This window comes from Rhinichthys klamathensis, unplaced genomic scaffold (genome assembly GCF_029890125.1).
Source record: "Rhinichthys klamathensis goyatoka isolate OS25496 unplaced genomic scaffold, OSU_Roscu_1.1 h1tg000059l_1, whole genome shotgun sequence".
Classification (NCBI taxonomy): Eukaryota; Metazoa; Chordata; class Actinopteri; order Cypriniformes; family Leuciscidae; genus Rhinichthys; species Rhinichthys klamathensis.
This window is the reverse complement of record NW_026606604.1, coordinates 9,674,521-9,687,184: the sequence shown is the minus strand read 5'-3', so window position 1 is coordinate 9,687,184 and position 12,664 is coordinate 9,674,521. Positions and strand designations below refer to the sequence as shown.

Sequence of the window (12,664 nt, the reverse complement as noted above, 5' to 3'; positions counted from 1 at the left end):
ATTGTTGAGGGCAAAAGTGTGCTTGCTGGGAGCTTTGAGAAAGCTCATAGTGAATCAGTTCATTTCACTGATTCTTCTGAATTAATCCATTTGATTCAAGCAGGCCCTGACCAGTTAAACCATTTAGACCCTGAATTTGAGTTAAAGTGTAAGTTTAATCTAACAGCAAACAGGCCTTTAATTCCTCAGCACACACACTCTCCATTTGAACAGCTTCAGTGGAGCATCTCCTCCATTCCTGCTGGATGTACAGCGGTATAATGAACATCTCAGGTGCTTACAGGATGATCCAGGGTTCCCACTGAGTCGACTGACAGGAGCTTTAATGCCTTTCTTTGCAACTGCACCTTTATCTTCACTCATGTACAGTTAAAAGATCTGCTCTGCTAGTCTGATCTTGATTAATCTGGGCTATTTTCCTGTAGTCTTCCATGCACTCTTTACAGATCTATTTACTTCTTAAATGTACTTACTCTACAAAGAGTTGCATTGTCATTGCAGAACTTTTTGTCTTGTATAGCAAATCAAATATAACATCAAATTATACTGTATTGAATGCGTTAAGTGTGCTGTTTAAAATGTGAATCACAAATTGTGTACTTTCTGAATAATTCAACTTTTTAAATAAGCCGTAGCTTAACATATTATAGTTATTTAAATTGTAAATGTTTAATCTAATTTATTAGTAGTAGTAGTAGTAGTATAACAGTAGTATGTTATTGTTGTTATTATTAGTTATTTAAAAAAAATATAACAATTACATTTTTAAATATGAAATATTTCATCTGATTTATTTATTATTCATATATTATTATTGATAATAAAAAAAGAGTAATTGTTATTATTATTTGGTTTTTATTTAAAATTATTATTTATTGTATATGAAAGATTTAAATTTAATATATTATTATTATTATAATAAAAATAATAGTAACTATTAATGTTGTTATTTGGTTTATATATAATCATATTTATATATATATGTATATGTGTAAGTTTGTGTAATAATTACATTTTAATATATTTAAATATTAAATTTTATTTAATTTATTATTATTATTGTTGTTATTATTATGGTTTTACTCTTGTAGTCTAATGATCATTTAGTTACTATTGTGGCAGAAAATAAAATATAATAAAATATCATTTCTACTTATCGAATATTGAAAATCAAAACATGAATAATCACTAAAGGTCATAAAAAATATCAGACAATCTCTGATTACAGCGAATTAAGGCAGAATCAGTTTCTCATCGGACCTTTAATCTAAATACAAAGATCAATAGTTGTAACTTTTAAACTGTTTTTATACTAATATAAAGATGAGCATGTGGCATTACTAGTTTTGATCCTGCCGGCTGATTATACACTTGCCCAGTTTGCAGACAGCCAGCAGCGGATGAAGCTTCATGTGTTTTTAGACTGGTGCTGGTGGTTGCTCGTACCCCTGTGTCTCTGTTACACCTTTTAAAGAAGATAAAATGTGATTGCACAAATATATTTGTACATTCATGCGCATCAGGTCATTGTTGGAGTGTTTCTGTCTGCACTTACCTTCAGTTCATTGTTTGAAGTGTGTGTGTGTATATAGAGGGTGTTTTTGTTTACACTGTGTGTGCGTCTGATGGAGACGGTGAATGCGTTCTCGCCTCCTCAGTGTTTGTCCCGTATCCCCCCAGGCCCGTGTCAGTAATGGGCGCGTGCTGATTGCTCTAATACAGGTTAGGAATATTGCCTTTAATGATGTGTAAAATGAGCAAACGCCACTGCTGACATTTACAGATGGCACAGGCAGGTCTGGTTCCTCCCAGCTGCCCGTTAATTCTTACACACCAGCTAGCATCTCTATAGGCCCGGTCCTGTTTAGTGTACTAGCACACATGTGTTGGATTCAAGGTTTCTGAGTTTTTAAAGCAACACACACGCGCACACACACCTTGACTTAAACCCCTCGCGGCTTTGTGCCGGCGCTGATTTGATGGATCTGTGGTCGCGTGGAGGAGTGCTCTGACAGAATAGCAATCGGGTCACACTGGCAGGTCCAGATGTGGTACCGGAGCAGGCGTGTGACCCAGAGGGTGTTTGGAGTAGAAGCATCTGCCTCGATTAGACACGATGCACTTGAGTAAATGTTGTGACTTCGTTTTTCCTTTCCTCCTTTCTCTCTCTCTCTCTCTCTCTGTGCTAATTTGCTTCTTTTTTTTTTTAAATCAGGTTGAAATGGATCTCAACTTAAAGGCCAAAATCGACTTAGTGTCCCAATAAGTGTTACTGGTCTTATTGTGCATGATTTACAGTACACATTACTTAAAACAAGAAAAAATGTTTTCTGCATTTCTATTAGGAATTCCCGCCCTACTTAATTTGCATAACTCTAACTAGTGATTTAATAGTACGCCTAATGTTAGTATATTGACAGTAAAGTCGTTTCAAATGTTAAAGATGATTTATATTTCAAATAAATGTTGTTCTTTTTTTAGCTTTCTATTCATCAAAGAATCCTGAGAAATGTATCACGGTTTACACAAAAATGTGAAGCATCACAACTGTTTTTAAAATTGATAATAATAATAATAAATGTTTCTTGAGCAGCAAATCAGCATATTCGAATGATTTCTGAAGGATCATGTGACACTGAAGACTGGAGTAATGATGCTGACAATTCAGCTTTGCATCACAGGAATAAATTACGTTTTAAAACGTATTCAAATAGAAAACAGTTATTTTAAATCGTAATAATATTTGATAATATTTCTGGTTTTACTGATTTTTTGATCATTTAAATGCAGCCTTGTTGAGCCATAAGAGGTTGCTTTAAAAATATATTTTTTAAATCTTACCAACTCCAAACCTAAAAAAAAAAGTAGAAACATGAATGAATGATTGCAAGGGCCAGGAGAAGAGGAGGAGAGAAAGACTGTGGTTTTAGATGTTGTTATCTTTCTTTTATTGTAGCGTATTAATTAAGGTAAGTTGTTTCTGCCCTCTTTGCCTCCAGTCCCTCAGATTGGATTTTAACTGGATGTAGTCAGGCAGAACATGCTCGGCTCCGTCTCATTACTGCTAATTTCTGAGCACCAGTGGCTGATTGGGAGCTTGTGTTATTGCACATTTTATATCAACAGACCTCAGAGTCTGATGGCAATTTTTTAGATAATATGCTTCTTTATTCCTATAGTGCAGTTTCCTATTCTCTTGGACCTACACCACCAGTCATACGTTTGGGACACACATACAAATACTTGACTATTTTTCTGATTTTCGAATTAAAGTCAAGTCATCAATACTGTGAAATAACACATATGAAGTATGAGAACGACCAACAAATATTAAACAAATTAAAATGATCTTATATTTGAGCTTCTCCTTCTGTCTAGAATCTAGCTCTGCTCATTCTGGAGCTTCATGAAGATGCTTTTAAATAGTTATGAATCATTTTCCCTCCAAATTTAAATGAAAGTAGTACCAGGTTTGACCCCCTTTTGCCTTCAGAACTACCTTTATTCTTCGTGGCAAAGATTCAACAAGGTGCTGGAAACATTCATCAGAGATTTTGGTCCATACTGACATGATAGCATCACACACTTGCTGAAGATTTGTCGGCTGATAAAATCTCTCGTTCCACCACATCCCAAAGCTGCTCTATTGACAGATCTGTGACTGTAGAGGTCATTTGAGTTTAGTGAACTCACTGTCATGATCAAGTCAAACCAGTTTGAGATGGGATGCCAGGTTATCCCGCTGAAGTAGCCAATAGAAGATACACTGTGGTCATAAAGAGATGGACACGGTCAGCAACAATACTCCGGTAGACTGTGGCGTTTAAACAATGATCAATTGGTACTAAAGGTTCAAAGTGTGCCAAGAAAATATCCTCCACATCATTACACCAGCAGCCTGAACTGTTGAATCGAGGCAGGACGGATCCATGCTTTCATGTTGTTTAGGCCAAATCCTGACCAGACCATCTGAATGTTGCAGCAGAAATCAAGACTCATCAGACCAGGCAAAGTTTTCTTCTATTGTCCATTGATGAATTGTAGCCTAGCCTCACTTCTCTGTGTCTTCTGTAGCTCTTCTGCTCCAAGGTTTGAAGTGTTGTGTGTTCAGAGATGCTCTTCTGCTTCAAGGTTTGAAGTGTTGTGTGTTCAGAGATGCTCTTCTGCTTCAAGGTTTGAAGTGTTGTGTGTTCAGAGATGCTCTTCTGCTCCAAGGTTTGAAGTGTTGTGTGTTCAGAGATGCTCTTCTGCTCCAAGGTTTGAAGTGTTGTGTGTTCAGAGATGCTCTTCTGCTCCAAGGTTTGAAGTGTTGTGTGTTCAGAGATGCTCTTCTGATTCAAGGTTTGAAGTGTTGTGTGTTCAGAGATGCTCTTCTGCTTCAAGGTTTGAAGTGTTGTGTGTTCAGAGATGCTCTTCTGCTTCAAGGTTTGAAGTGTTGTGTGTTCAGAGATGCTCTTCTGCTTCAAGGTTTGAAGTGTTGTGTGTTCAGAGATGCTCTTCTGCTCCAAGGTTTGAAGTGTTGTGTGTTCAGAGATGCTCTTCTGCTTCAAGGCTCTTCTGCTTCAAGGTTTGAAGTGTTGTGTGTTCAGAGATGCTCTTCTGCTTCAAGGTTTGAAGTGTTGTGTGTTCAGAGATGCTCTTCTGCTTCAAGGTTTGAAGTGTTGTGTGTTCAGAGATGCTCTTCTGCTTCAAGGTTTGAAGTGTTGTGTGTTCAGAGATGCTCTTCTGCTCCAAGGTTTGAAGTGTTGTGTGTTCAGAGATGCTCTTCTGCTTCAAGGCTCTTCTGATTCAAGGTTTGAAGTGTTGTGTTTTCAGAGATGCTCTTCTGATTCATGGTTTGAAGTGTTGTGTGTTCAGAGATGCTCTTCTGCTTCATGGTTTGAAGTGTTGTGTGTTCAGAGATGCTCTTCTGCTCCAAGGTTTGAAGTGTTGTGTGTTCAGAGATGCTCTTCTTGTTGGTGCCAGACCAGCCCATCTGTCACCAACCATCATGCCACATTCAAAGTCACTTAAATCCCCTTTCTTCATCACTCTGATGCTCAGCTTGAACTTCAGCAGATCATTTTGACCATGTCTACATGCTTCCGTGTGATTGGCTGATTAGATATTTGTGTTAACTAACAATCAATTGAACAGGTGTACCTAATTCTGTAAATTCAGTCAAGCGTGCAAACTTTTGACTAGTTTTGGTATTATTATAACTAGTTTGCTAGTTTGAGTTAATAATTTATTGACTTTCGTGCTTTTAATTGCTTTGTGCAAAGCATCAATAATCTGAAACCTAAAGAATTGTGCATTTGATTGCAGCTGTATTTGAAGCTAACATTTTGATTAGTTCAAAAATTGGAATTATTGATCTTAAGTTGAGACACAACAATTCATTCAATTCATTTGACATCAACAGTTCGTTTTCTGAGAAGTGAAATTGTCAGGGGATTCTTCCTTTTGACTGCAATGAACTACTGTTGATTTGGACAGCATTTTGGAGCATCATAAATGAGTTTAAATGCTATGCAAGTTAAGACAACATATGTTTCTACATTGTTTCAAATCATCAAAATAAGTTAAGCAATTTTCAACTTTTTTCATGTTATACAAGATTCAACTAATTTAGTTTAATGTAATTTAAATGACTTAAACATCCAAGTTGATTGTACTTTTAGGCAGAAACCTTTTTTTTTTACAGTGTAGGTTTTGAATCCCAGCCACACTGAGTATCTCAGAACTCAAATTCTCTGCCTTGTTTTTGAGATTTAGAAATAAACTTTCACACTCCTTTTTTTCAAAGAAATATTACCAAAGTAACAATTACTGTAATTTTGTGCTGCGTAACAACTAAAGCACAAACAGAATTGGGCTTAGCTTTTATTTTCTGTGGTTTCAAACATCAGAAACAGATTTTTTTTTCTTTATTATAATTCCACATTGAAATTACCTGTTGTAATGGCTAATTTATCAGATGGCCAGCCAACAGAGTAATTGTTTGTGTTCGGATGCAGAGGTGTATAATCATTGGACAGTGGAATGCAAGATAATTGTTTTGCTGTTCATAATAGCTGACAGGAGAGAAACTATATCACAACAGCCAGAATGTTATCCAAATACACTATATCCACATAAGTATGAAATAATAGCATTCAAAGATGATGTTTGCACAATTTGTTCATTAACAGAAGTTTTGAGTGGTTTAATTTGTGCCAAAAATGAAATGCGTTCCCTTATTTTGACCGCTCTTAGAAAAAAAGGTTTTATATAAGGAGAAAAAAAAAAAAAATTCCAAATAAATCCATAAAATTATCCATTATGGGAACCCCTAAAGGTTCTATGTATGAATGACCCCTTTAATGTTCTTTATAAAACCTTTCTTTTAAGAGTGTAGGAAACCTCCTAAATGAATTCTAGCAACCTTTGTTCGACATATTTATCCACATTGTGTATCCAGGCTTACGCTTGTGGTTCATTTCCAGCAAAAAGAAGCATGAAATGTAAACAAAGAAGAGAGATCAACTGGGGCGACGGACCTTCACCCTTTAGTCCTTGATTTAGACACAAAGCTGCTGGCTCTGTATTGATCCCTGACCTGGAGTCAAGTCCCGTGAATAAATCGGGTAATTGAGGAGGGTGTCAAACTAATTGGATTGTTGCCATTCGCTTGAGGCCAAGTTCTCTGCTGAAGTGAACGGGAGTCTTTTACAATGATACGCATGTGTTGAGCGGATCGGTTCAAGCCTTCATATGGAGATTATTGATTGGAGATGAGAGTAGACGGAGATCTATATGCTTCACATTCAAGATAAACCGCTGCCTTAAAACCCTACTCAACATCATTTCATTTGAATTTAAAGTTGTATGTGTAGTTTTTATGTAAGCCTGGGCGTATGATGGTAGAAATGTGTCATCTGGTAGAAATTTTGCTGTTTTGTTTATGGTAGATATATTAGATGCAGAGCGGGACATGCCTCGATGTACCTTTCAACAATAATTTGTAATGAATTGTAAGACAGGAAAACTGGTTATAGGGAACGACCACTTCTTGAGAAGACAAAGAACCCACTGCATAGTGGCATTTGGGCTCACTCTTGTGAAGGCCCCATCCGAGACTAGAGGTCTCACCTATGAATCATCCTAATCTACATTTCTTCCCCTCATCCCCCACTCCTTCCCCTTCATGCAGATCACCTGAAAACTCACATAAGAATATATATATATGGTTTAATGTGAATGATTATTGTGTTTAGTATCATTTTAAAGGTCTCAGGGTGGCTGGTTCAGATGTCTCATTCCAAATAAGTAAAACAAAAGGTAATAAGGTTTTTTAGAAGTTTAGAGAAACTGGCACACAAAGAAAGGTGGACAAATGGCCTTTCTCCCCTACCCCCAAAATAAGGTGTAACCTGAATGCAAATTACCATTGAAAAGAAGTTCTGGCTATTTAATGGAATGCAGCAAGGGATCGTGGCTCTTTCTGTATCTCAGATAGCCTGTGGACGCTGAGTCGCCGAGACTCAGCATTCATGTATTTCATGTCGGGTAAAAGATTTTCCTCTTTGTTCTAGAACATTTGATGATTTGCATTGATTATCTTTCAATTGATTATGGAATTATTATAATACATTTACCTGACATAATAAATTGTTATATTTGATTATTCTAACAGACTTTGACTTTATTTTCATTGGAGTTACGAATAGTCGAATAGTCAAACATTAACGTATATTTAATGATGCACAGATATCATTGAAAAACACTTTCATTTTATGGAGTCAGATGAAACGAGTTAATACATAAGATAATGTATTGCATTTAATTAAAAATCCCTTTGCCATGATGGGAAAAGACGGAACACTGCGTGATACCTTCTTTTGGTTTATGTCCGTTAAGTTCCAATAAATAAATAAAAAAAGATAAAGTATAGCTTTCATTTATAAATGACTTAATTCATTGGACCATCAAAAATAGACATTAAATGCATAATAATAATTAATAATAATAATAATAAAAGAATAAAAATAAATATATAGAATACTTGTTGAAACGTATAAAAACATTGAATTTTCAGATTATATTATTATAGCTAACCCTGTTATATATATATATATATATATATATATATATATATACATGAATTATCAAGGTCATGTGCCAACCCTGTTAATTTTTTTCTTTCTTTGTTAATTTAGATCTTTCCACACACTGATTTTATATATATATATATATCACAGTGTGTGTATATATATATATATATATCACAGTGTGTGTATATATATATATATATCACAGTGTGTGGAAAGATTTAAATTAACAAAGAAAGAAAAAATTAACAGGGTTGGCACATGACCTTGATAATTCATGATAATTTCTCTAAAAATGAGACCTCAATAATGTGTTAATGATCATTGACGGTGGGCGTCAATAAATGGTGTTATTTTGTGCATTTTAATGCTAATAAATGGCCTTTATTCTGTAAAACTACTGCAGTGATTGAGTCTGTGAACTTCTTTTCGCCTCATGCCGCTTCATCGGCCGGAATACTCGTGTGTGTAATCATCGTCACGTACACATCAAAGTAATCTTGGTTTTGAAATGAATGTTGAGCAAATTGCAGAAATGATGGTCTGTTTTTCACCTCTCGCCCCTCATTTGAGCTCTGTGGAAACTTTGCAGTACCTCGCGTGTGCTTTTGCGATGTGGAAATTACTGTGACCAGAATGATTAACCCACATTATATTCTATTTAGGCAGCTGCAATAATAATGAGTCTTCACTGGTAATGAGATAAGTACTCTAATGGATGTATTTACCTTTTTAATCACTTGGATTTTACGATGCTGATGAACAACAGCAACTGACACTAATCGCAGATACCCATAATGCACCTTGGATATTGGCCATTTAAGTGTTTGTGTTTGCAGCCTTCAGTGAAGATGATCTCTAACTTGGAAATAATGGAATATACAGGATATCCTATTTTTTTTCTTTTTCTTTAATCTACAATTAAAATTTTAATAATTTCATGTTTTTATGTTTGATTTGAATAATTTATTTATTTTCAATTAATAAATATATATAATTTTATAAATATTACATATATATATATATATATATATATATATATATATATATATATATTAGGGCTGTCAAAATTCAAAACACATTAACGCATGTGATCAATTTTTCAATTATAAGGCGTTACAAATATTTAACGCAGCGTCCATTTTTTCATACATACTTTAGTTAGCGTTACATTTATATAACCAGGCTCTTATTCATGAAAATGCTTATAAATCATTTAAGCACAAAAAGACACAAAAGAGAACACCAAAAGTCGAGTATCCTCGCAAGCGTCTTAAATGAGTTAAATAAAGTCTTAGTGTTAATAATTATATATCAAACATCAAATATGTTCAGATAATTGTGTAATGAAGTTGTGCCAAGTTGCATAACATTTTTGCTTCCATTGTGGACCCACAAATCATTTGCACAGAAATGTTTGTCGTTTTCAGAACTGATGACGTTGTATAACCCAGCCTTTCTCAAAGTGGGTGCCGCGGCACACTGGGGTGCCCCCTGACTTTGTCAGGGGTGCCGCCAAAAAATTACGTAGGCTAAAAATATATATATATATATATATTTGAATTTACATAAATACATTCTTCTTCTTTTTAAACATATGAACGTATTAATAAAATTGTAAATTCATTTTAGATAAAATATATATATAAAATTAACCATAAATATCCGTCTCACAAGACCGAAGCAAGACACACACACAACTTGACGCAAGTGACGCAACCTATAGCAACAACACCGACCGCGCGAACGCGCGTCACACAGCAACTGCAGGCTCTGACAAACACACATACAAACTATACTATACTTCTGCATAACGTGTCTCTTTTTACAACAAAAATGTGAATTCTGCCGGTATTCAGACAGTCCCATGCATACAGATACAGATCCGGCCTACAATCGCCTACGTAGGTGAAATTTGTTTGACATATGATGTTTTATAAACAAAGTTCGGGAGGAGCACGTTCAAATAATCATTCCAATCAACTTGTCATCAAACAATTACCATGTCTACCCTATCAGCACGAAAGGAAGCATATAAATATTCACTCTGTCAACTCACCTAACATTCCTTGACAGTTTCAGCATCCCTCCACCACCCCGACTCCTCACTCTTGGCTTATTTATTTATTTCACAGCCAGGAATACGGGGGGAGTGCTCTGGGTTCGGGCCGAATACCTAACTCGGAGCCCTCTCCTCGGACAGCACGCCAAATACGCATTTATTCTATCTGACTTATTTGTAAGTGTGAACTCGTGAATTCTAATCGTAAACACAGCCATGTTGAAGCCTGCAGTAATGTTTTTCATTGATGTTATGGCAGTCCACTCTGCTTATTGTTTTTCGAGAATCTTGCACTCCTGTTTGTCATTGTGCACGAAACTTCATGCCAATAAATCATCAGAAATATTGCTGACTTGTGCGCGTCTCAAGCGCACTCTTTACGCTCGTGCTAATGCCTGTTAGTTGTCCGTGGATTTGCCTATTTGGCGCTGAAAATGGAAACGTCTTTAGACATGGAAAATCGATTTTACAATCGATTCAATGAACGTTTATGTCTCAAAAATCGATCAGGATTTTTTCACAAAAGTGATAGCCCTGTAAAGTTGTTATTATTATTGTTATTGTTATTTACAGTTCGTATTATGCTCTGTTCATTACTGTTCTGTCTAAATAAAAAGGACATTTGCATTTACATTTGGGTTATGCAGTGTTTTTAATTTATATTTTACACTGGGGTGCCTTGAGATTTTATGCACTTTTGAAAGGTGCCCCGACTGAAAAAAGTTTGAGAAAGGCTGGTATAACCCATCTCACATTTGGTGTGTTTCAGAGCAAGAAGAGTCCTTTGAGTTCATCATTGTGTCCTTGACGGGTCAGATGTGGCACTTTGAGGCGTCCACGTTTGAGGAAAGAGAACTCTGGGTGCAGGCCATTGAGAGCCAGATCTTTGCCAGTCTGCAGTGCTGTGAGAGCAGCAAGAACAAGGTAAGATGCTATTATGTAAATGTTGGTACCGTGGAAATGGCTTAATATTGTTTTATGCACACTCAAACAAACCCCTCTGCTCTTTCCACATTGTAATATCTGAATTGTTATGGCACGTAGTCTCGATTAGGAAGCCAGAGTGATGCAGTGACCATCCAGTCCATCAGGAACGTGAGGGGAAACAGCTTCTGTGCAGACTGTGACGCCCCCAGTGAGTGAGACATTGTGACGGCACCCATTTCTGAACGTGAAGCTAGTCTCATTTCATTAGATATTTGCCATAATGTGATAAACTACATTAAACTAAAAATATTAAATTATTTTGGGGGGGTTTTGGATAGTTTAACCCATATTTGTACAAAATCCCAGTCTGGGATATGGAGTAGTTCACTCAAAAATGAAAATTTCCTGCTTATTTATTCTCCCCAAGATGTATATTTCTTTCTTTTCATAGCCGAAGAGAAATTAGGGTTTTGGAGGAAACCGTTCCTGGTTTCTTTTTTTCTTTTTTTTAGATCTAATGCAAGGGAATGGTGGTGATGTAGGCAGCAAGAACCGCCCCATTGTTTACAAAGGAGTTTACATCCAGGATACACACACAAACTGACCATTTTAAAACTGAAACAAATACTAATATACATCAACGACAATTTGTTCAGGGCAGCGTTCCTTCTCCACACTTCTTACTGCCTACGTCACCTTCCCAACGTGCATACGTCATTCGAGAGGTCGTGAACTCAAACGTCTCGTGAGCACGCTATGCAGAGTTGGGCCACAGTGAACATTTTCTGAAAATAACTGATTGTTTCGCTGGAGAAGACATTTAATCGTCGACTGGGGTTGTGTGGAGCCCTTTAAAGCTGCCTAAATATGGATTTTGGACCATCAAAAATTGAGCACCATTCACTTGCATTAGATGGAGAAAATCCTGAAATGTTTTCCTCCAAAACCTTAATTTCTCTTCGGCTGAGGAAAGAAAGTCATATTGAGTATATAATCAGGAAATATTCATTGTTTGCTCAACTATTCCTTAAAGGTTAGCATAGTCATTGCTGAAAATGACCCATATCCGACCTTGAAATGTGTACAGTGCCGATTTGGTATGGCACACTGAAATGTATTGTCTCTGACCCTCAGATCCAGACTGGGCTAGTCTGAACCTCGGCGCTCTGATCTGTATCGAGTGCTCCGGGATGCACAGGAACCTGGGCACACATCTGTCCCGTGTACGGTCTCTGGACCTGGACGACTGGCCGGTGGAACTCAGCATGGTGATGACTGCCATCGGGAACGCCATGGCCAACAGCGTATGGGAGGGCTGTGTGGAGGAATACACTAAACCCGGGGTAGACAGCACCAGGTGGGTTCCCTGTCCAAAGCATTAGCTGGTAGCCTTGAAAACAAGATTATTTTTAAGTCAACAAAATCATCATGACCAGATTCTTTTGCACCAGGCACCATGAATTCAAGCGACAACTCTGATTATAAAGTTTGTTAATTGTCAAATTATTTTTGTTTTTGTGTTATTAGCCAGGTTTCCATCCAGTTTGCTAGCAACTTTCCTTTTGTTTCACAAGCATCTTACCAAACTTGTAATGAGAAGTGT

At 36.5% G+C, this 12,664-nt stretch overlaps 1 protein-coding gene across 2 annotated transcripts in view; it reads left to right on the top strand.

Annotated features, from left to right (window-relative positions):
- agap3 (ArfGAP with GTPase domain, ankyrin repeat and PH domain 3) overlaps positions 1-12,664 on the top strand; it is a 113,205-nt gene that overhangs the window by 76,734 nt on the left and 23,807 nt on the right. For both annotated transcript variants that reach the window (XM_056249288.1, XM_056249287.1), the window contains exons 14-16: positions 10,904-11,058; positions 11,179-11,269; positions 12,196-12,418. In XM_056249288.1, the coding sequence (XP_056105263.1) occupies positions 10,904-11,058; positions 11,179-11,269; positions 12,196-12,418 (469 nt within the window). The remainder of the gene's footprint in view (positions 1-10,903; positions 11,059-11,178; positions 11,270-12,195; positions 12,419-12,664) is intronic.